This window comes from Terrapene carolina, unplaced genomic scaffold (assembly GCF_002925995.2).
Source record: "Terrapene carolina triunguis isolate 2854851 unplaced genomic scaffold, T_m_triunguis-2.0 Scaffold62, whole genome shotgun sequence".
Lineage (NCBI taxonomy): Eukaryota > Metazoa > Chordata > Testudines > Emydidae > Terrapene > Terrapene triunguis.
In genome coordinates this window covers 39,793,094-39,800,100 of record NW_020664413.1, presented here as the reverse complement: position 1 = coordinate 39,800,100, position 7,007 = coordinate 39,793,094, and the positions used below count along the sequence as shown (strand labels likewise).

The window sequence follows — 7,007 nt, the reverse complement described above, 5'->3', positions numbered from 1 at the left end:
GTGGAGCGAAAGGGGCTGAGGTAAATTGCATTATATCAGGGCTGCAATATCCCAGAGAGCTAGGAATATCCCAGGTTTTGAGACCTCATCTAGTGTGCCTTTCAATATTACCCAAACAGGTGTTTTCTCCCAGTGTTTCTAGAAACCTGCAGCCTCTGTCCACTTGAGCCAGTAAAACTGAAACAGGCTGGCTGAGTATATATGCACCTTAAAAACCACCCTGAACCAGACCTGGGACTTGTCGCCACCCTGCCCTTCCCAGGCCCCTAGCCTGAGTCTTCCTCTTCTCTCGCAGCTGCTCAAACCCTGTGCACACCTGCCTAACACCGTAACCATCCTCTGCTGCTCCCTGCCCCTGCTGGTGCCTCAGTTGTCCTGTTTTCACACTGGCAGTTTAGTCGCCCTAGCTCTGTTTGACACTGCAAAGCTGAGAGAGAAAAGGTGGGTGAGGTAACCCCTTTTATTGGACCAACTTCCGTTGGCGAGAGAGACAAGCTTTGGAGCCACAGGGAGCTGAGCGATGCACAGCTGGGGGAGGCGAGAGATGTATTCCCTGCCTGCAGCTGCTGCATGCTCAGAGCCAAAGGGCAGAGTTTGGGAGAGGGGAGATTTTCCAGGTTTGTTTCCTGCCCCCCAAATCAATCAGTGCCTGCCTCCCTCCCCAGCCCAGCCCCAACTGGGTCGGTGCTGTGTGCCCCCTGTCCCTGAGCTCAGGCTAGCAGGGCCTGCTTGGAGGCTGGGGATGGGGTGGCACATGAATTCCCTGTTGCTATGGGAACTCACGCAGTCATCCGCAGACTGGTCTGGGAGGCAGGAGAAGGAGAAGCCGGTCATGTGGTGAAGCAAGATGGCTCCCGGAGCCTGAAGGCTGCAGTGTGAGTGGGTGGGAGGGCGGAGAGTGAGTACGGGCTGGCACTGTCTATCATTGCCATGCATTCATCACTGAGGCAACAGCTGCTGCTCGCTGCCCCTTTCTCTGCGCTGCACTCCTGGCTTCTGAGCCAGGGAGAACTAGCTCAGCAGCCCCCCTTGGGTTGTAACTCCCCACTGTCTCCTGTGCGCATCGCAGCCGCAAGTGGCTTTCCCTGCTGGGCTTCTGACAACACTGTGTCTAACTTTTATTACAGGGTTTTCTGCCTGCCCCTCTGCGCCCAGCTGATGGGAGAGCTGCTGGGCCAATGCCCGTTCCGTGCTGTCTGACCAGCCTTGACGTGATCCTGCGACTTGCCGCACCTTTACAATGGCCCTAACCTTGTTTGGTAAGTAAAACCCGTCTTTACACGTAGGGCTCCGACTGGCTCATCCTGCTCCCAGGAGAAAGCAGAGTGGGTGGGGGTATGTCTGTGGCTATACAATAATTCTGGGCTGTCTGACGTTCCTTATACAGGGATGATGGCTAGCAAGATAAGGCTGGTCTCTCCCATTGTTTCCCAAGGCAGAGCCTATGGGCGTGTGCTTCTTCTGTTAATTTCAGGCTTGTAAAGTAATAGCTAGCTACAGTTATTGGGCACTGCAGTATTAGGCTATAGATATTCTCGGGCATGAGCCCTCTAGTTACACATCACCTTATTATTACTATAAAATTGATGGTTTTGCAAAAGAAAAATACCCTCCCCCCAGTTAGTTCTTTATAGCCCAAAAGCTATTACTACTGTGCTGTGCACAGGACTAGCTACTGAGATAGCTCAATGCCATGGACATTGCACTGAAAGTATATTTGAATGGTAATATAAATAAAAGTTATGCTGCTTTAAAAAGTGCTCTAATGGGAAGAGGAATTGTACAGCAAAATGATAAATTAGCTAATGAGACAACCCCTGTTCTTCTGGGAATAGCTCTGTATAGTGCTTAATTGCCCATAACAATTAGATGTGTTTCTATAATTATATTTAATAATACAAATTCAAGAAAGAACACAGTATCTAGAGGTTATGAATGTTAGCTTTGAGTCTTTTTATAACATTAGATAATGTGTTGGAAAACAAAATGTAAAGACTACAATTTTAACTGTTGAACACGTGGTTTCTCTTAAATAAGATTGTTAAGCTTTATTGTGCATGTTACTTATTTTGCAATTTAAAAAGATATTGGGCGGCACAAAGTCCATTTACCTAATTATGCTAAAACCAGCAATACAAAGGAAGCAAAAATTAATATGATTAATATTAACATAATATTAATTGGAACCAATTTCATTGCTCTCATAAACAACTCATGGATGCCTCTTAATTCAGAAGTGCTTTCCAGTAAGTAATTTTACATAATTACCATTTATGTGAAGTGTGTTTCTAATGGTTTTTTTTACTCCTTGTGTAAATAATTTGTTTCGATTTATGACTCTGAGGTTAGTGCAAAGTCTTATAAGTATCAGACTTGATTCTCCACTCTTTCTGATTATAATTATTGTAGTATATTGTACCCCTTGAAGACCAAATGCAGCATGTGTACTGAACAGTTCTCTTCAGCTGAAATATGCTAATATTATTGTATATATTAAATTATATCAGTGTAATTTACCTAGTAGAGAAAGAGATGGCAGGTGTACTAGACAAACAGTACTAGACAAGTGTCACAGTTATTCATAAACATTAATAAAATCAAACAACTTTTACACTGTGTAGAAAATAGAGCTACATTATGAACCTTTTACTTACATTGGTGAGAAGTTATACAGGTAGTTCCATCACAGTCATAATCTGACTGTATAATTAATTACAAATAACCAAAACAAATACTGAAGTTAACAATAATAAAAAAGCACTTCTTAGTCATCTACAAGTTGATTTTTCCCTTCTCTTCTTGTTTTATTTCATGTATGTATTTTATGTACTAGATGTGATGCTGCTGTTCTTTTTTTAAATAACAATGTAAATTACAAAATAAATAGACTTAATAGTACATAGAAAAGGTCAAGTTCCTCTATCATGAGTTTTTTTGGATGGGCCAGTGCCATTTAGACTAACAAGAGTGAAGAAATGTAACGTGAGGACTTCTACTCTGTCCTCAGTTCATTCTGTTGTGTCTAGTTTTTAATAATATCTTGCACCAGTTGAAGACTCCTGCAGATCCTTAGCTGGTGTAACTTGTCATATCTCCATTGACTCCACCCCTTTAAAAAGCACAAAATGGGGAATAAAAAAATCGCAATAAAATTAAGAATCAGCCCAATAGATGGTAATAAATACAAATGATTCCTTTGAGGAATGGAAAACAAGTAAAGTTCTTCTTCATTGCTGGCAATTGTTAATGCAGGGATGTGAGTGAAAATGTAGATAAATGAACAAAATATGTGCAGTGTGGCTGCAATATAGTTGTTGTGAGACACAGAACTTTGAATTTGTTCATGTAAATCTCAAACAACTTTTATTTATGCACTTTTTTTTGCATTCACCTTTCATGTTGTTTCTTTCTGACTATTTAAAGAACCCTGTTGATTGTATTGTGAGTGAAATGCATTATCTTTCTCTCACATACATTATATTAGAGTACAAAAAAAGTTGGGCTTGTTTTAAATGATGCAAAAAGGAGAAGAAGACTAAGGGTTTGTTGACAGGGGAAAGTTTTACCAGTTATACTGGTATAATTAAACCAATACAGTTATACTGGTATAATTCCCTGTGTTGATGATCTTATTCCGGAATAAAAAGTGGCTTTTATTGGTTTAGTTTAAACGACTTCAAAAGCAACATAAACTAAAAGGGCCTCTTAAACTGGAATAAAAGTGCCCATACACACAGTTATACCAGTTGAAATTCACACCTTAGCTTATTCCAGTATAACTTTCCCTTGTAGAGAGATGTTTAATTGTGGATTTACACATTCAAATATGCAGTAATCTCATTAGTGCATTTCTTCTAATGTACTATCAGTATATCACACATTCAGTCTGGGGCTATGTATGCCAGTGTGTAGTTCATTGTGTGCTATACAGCATGCAAAAATGAGAAATAAACAGCTATATCGGTTTAGGGGGAAATCCACCAAGTCTGCTAGATCCTTTCCAATGCCATCTGGAAGGTGTGTGTGTTTAGGGAGATTTAGTTATTATGTTCCCTCTCTCCACTTTTAAGATTGTATTATCTAATGATTGCTTAGATGGGGTACAGGGAACTGGGACAGCAGACTATGGTGGCAAGGGCATCTAATGTTGTCAAGGCTAATTCCCCACTCTGGCACTTCGAGTGCAGAAGATGGGGGCCCGCAAGGATTCTAAAAATTAATACTGGCCACTCCAGGCTTGTATTAAACTCCCAAGTTTACAGCTTTTCTCTGACCTTATATTGGTAGATGCTGCCACCACCCAAGTGCAGAACCCCTTTGAGAGCCCAGGAAGATGCATTTGGGAATTCCTTCCTGTGGGTACCCTCAAGCGCGCGCGCGCTCTCACACACACACACACACACACACCCGCACGAAGAGCTGAGAAAGCGGGGGGGGGGAAGGAAATCAGCTGTTGCTACCAGCTAATGAAACAACATGTGCACAAACCTCTGAAGACACAAAAATCCAATTCTGTTCTTTAAAAAGGTAAATTTTATTAATAAAAAAAGAGAAAGCAACTACACCTGGGAACTCAGGCTATTGCTAGATTTTAAAAGAGGAACTACAAGGATTAAGCACACAATCGCTTTCTTGAGGTCAAGCTTAAAGGTTACAAGCAAAACAAAAGCACCTGGGGTTAGCAGAGAGGAATCCACAAGCCATAAAGAAATAAAAGGGATAAACCTAATCCCGTCTTCCTAGACATTTCCTGATCTTCTTACATATCTGGGGTTTTACATGAGTAGTTTCTAGGTACGATACTGATGATTTTTTCATACCTGGCCCATCTTCTTACAGCATAGCTCTGCCTTGTCCACCTCTCCCCGGGAGAACAACAACAGACAGACAAACAAAAGGGGAGTTGTTTTTTAATTTTAAAAAGTTCTAACCTTCCCACTGGCTCTTTCGGCCAAGTGCCCATTCACTTCCTTTTACCTATGCATAGCAGTGAGACTTTTTAACACTTTACAGGTAGAACAATTAGAGAACAGCTACTAAGAGGGATTTTATAGTTACTGGCTGGCTGGCTGTCCATAAAAGGGAGCTACCCTCCCCCCTTCATTTATCTCAAGTGTGTTGAAGGTTAAGAAAGATCTGTAGCTTCTAGGGATAGGGATAGATAGGAGTGGTGACCAAGCTTTGTCCCCATTTTCACTTGCCAAGTGGGGTAGTGCCCTGACGTGTACCTTCCTCCCTCCGTGTCTTTGTCACCACATTGTAATGTAATGTACTTACTATAATGTGCTTGATGGGAGCTGCACCTGAAGACCACTTGGAAAGTTCAGCTGGAGCAGAACATGGCTGCCTGCGTGTTAAGCAGTGTTAACCTTCTGCTCCATGATCTGCTTGGCTTCCTCTTTGTTTCCCATTGCAATTTATTGTGTTGCTTTTGGCCTTTAAAACCTTAATTATTTGGATGTTGGTTACCCTAGAAAATACCTCTCTCCTTATGCCCATACAATGGCAGTCATGACCATCTGAGGTGCTCAAGTCACAGTTGCCTAGTTTGAATGCTGCAAGGGCCTGTCCATTTCCCCAGGCCTTCCTGGGGAAGGTGGGAGATTTGATAGACTGTGGAGTGTATTAAGTGGAAGGGATACAGGATGGCTTTTCCAGATGGGGAGGGGCCGCCAGCAGAGAGGCTGCACTCAGGTCAAAGAGAACATGTAGGTTGTTGACTACTGGAAGAGAGCTCTCAGTTACTATGCTATGGCCACAGTGAAAGAGGATTGAAAGTCTGTCACAATGTTTGTTGGCTGAAAAATAGAGATCTGCCTGAATTATTTGTTGAAAATAATAGATCTGATTAATTCATTACTTTTATGTGTTAATTACCTCCCAACAGTTGGTGAGTTTTAGGAATTTGTTAGCTGATTGTTCTACTGTTCAACAAAAAGTTAGCGTAAACTTTCATGAACTGATCAGTATACATATTTGCTATTCATGATCTGCTATTTACTGCATGTTACTAGTCACCCAGTGCCCCTGGTATGGTTTCAGTTCTCTGATTGGATGACCTAAGCTTAATTTAAAGGAAGCAATGATTGTACTTTGAAAGTAATATGCTTTTATATTCTATTTCAAAGATTGCAAATTTCCCTTGATTTTTTTATGAATTTGTGTACTTTTCATAATGGCTCATCAGCTCTCTTGTGCGAATAAAAGAAAATGATTCTAATTGGCCATGAGACCTCTTCTAGCATGAAGATATTTGCAAATATGATTCATACTTGTACTCGTGTTCTTGCTGTTTGTGACTGGATCTGCTTACCCCGCACTAGCCCAAACAGGGTTAAGCCCATATTATTGACAGCAGAAGTCCCGCCTCCCCGGCGGGACTGGGCATGCTCCAGATGGTCTAGCAGTATAAAGGGAGGAAGCACAGTTCATTCTGGGCTGGAGGCCGTAGGGGAAGGACCTGTCTGGGAAGCTCCTGCAGAGGGCCAGCCACAGCCTCTGACAGCACCGGGAATCAGAGCTTCCCTGGGCCCGCTTGAACTCCGGTGACTGGAGGAGCCACAGGAGACAACCGGCCCAGCTGACCACCGAGAATCCGAAGTCTCATAGGAGACCCCAACGCGGACTCTGGTAGGAAGTGACCCAGGGAGGGTGACGGAGTGGTACCTCTCACCCGGGAAACCTCAGCTTGTTTCGGTAGGACCCTCCTGCTGAGTCAGTGGCAAGTTGTGACGCCCTGGGTTGGGGCCTGATGGAGCAGGGAGGGCCTGGGCCCCCCCATCAGGGCCGCCACACTCCTTGGTGGGCGCCCCAGCCCTATAGACTCTGGCTGTTAGGCCACACTGTCCTGCACCTAAGGGCAACGCTATCGACTCTGGCCACTAGGCCACGCTGCCCTGCACCTAAGGGTGATGCTATAGACTCTGGCCGCTAGGCCGCGCTGCCCTACACCTAAGGGCGGCTCTATAGACTCTGGCCGCTAGGTCATGCTGCCCTACACCTAAGGG

At 43.4% G+C, this 7,007-nt stretch overlaps 1 protein-coding gene across 7 annotated transcripts in view; it reads left to right on the top strand.

The window, feature by feature from the left end:
• The first annotated feature begins 829 nt into the window (after window positions 1-829).
• The window catches only part of CHN1 (chimerin 1), a 154,058-nt gene continuing 147,880 nt past the window's right edge, over window positions 830-7,007 (top strand). For 3 of the 7 annotated variants that reach the window (XM_026647586.2, XM_026647584.2, XM_029910572.1), the window contains exons 1-2: window positions 995-1,259; window positions 2,235-2,246. Coding sequence is in view for 5 of the 7 variants with exons in the window: in XM_026647584.2 (XP_026503369.1) it covers window positions 1,241-1,259; window positions 2,235-2,246 (31 nt within the window). In the remaining 2 variants the exon portion in view is untranslated. Of the gene's footprint in view, window positions 876-994; window positions 1,260-2,234; window positions 2,247-7,007 lie in introns of those variants that run through there. The other 4 variants (XM_026647585.2, XM_026647581.2, XM_026647583.2 and 1 more) reach the window with 2 other exon arrangements.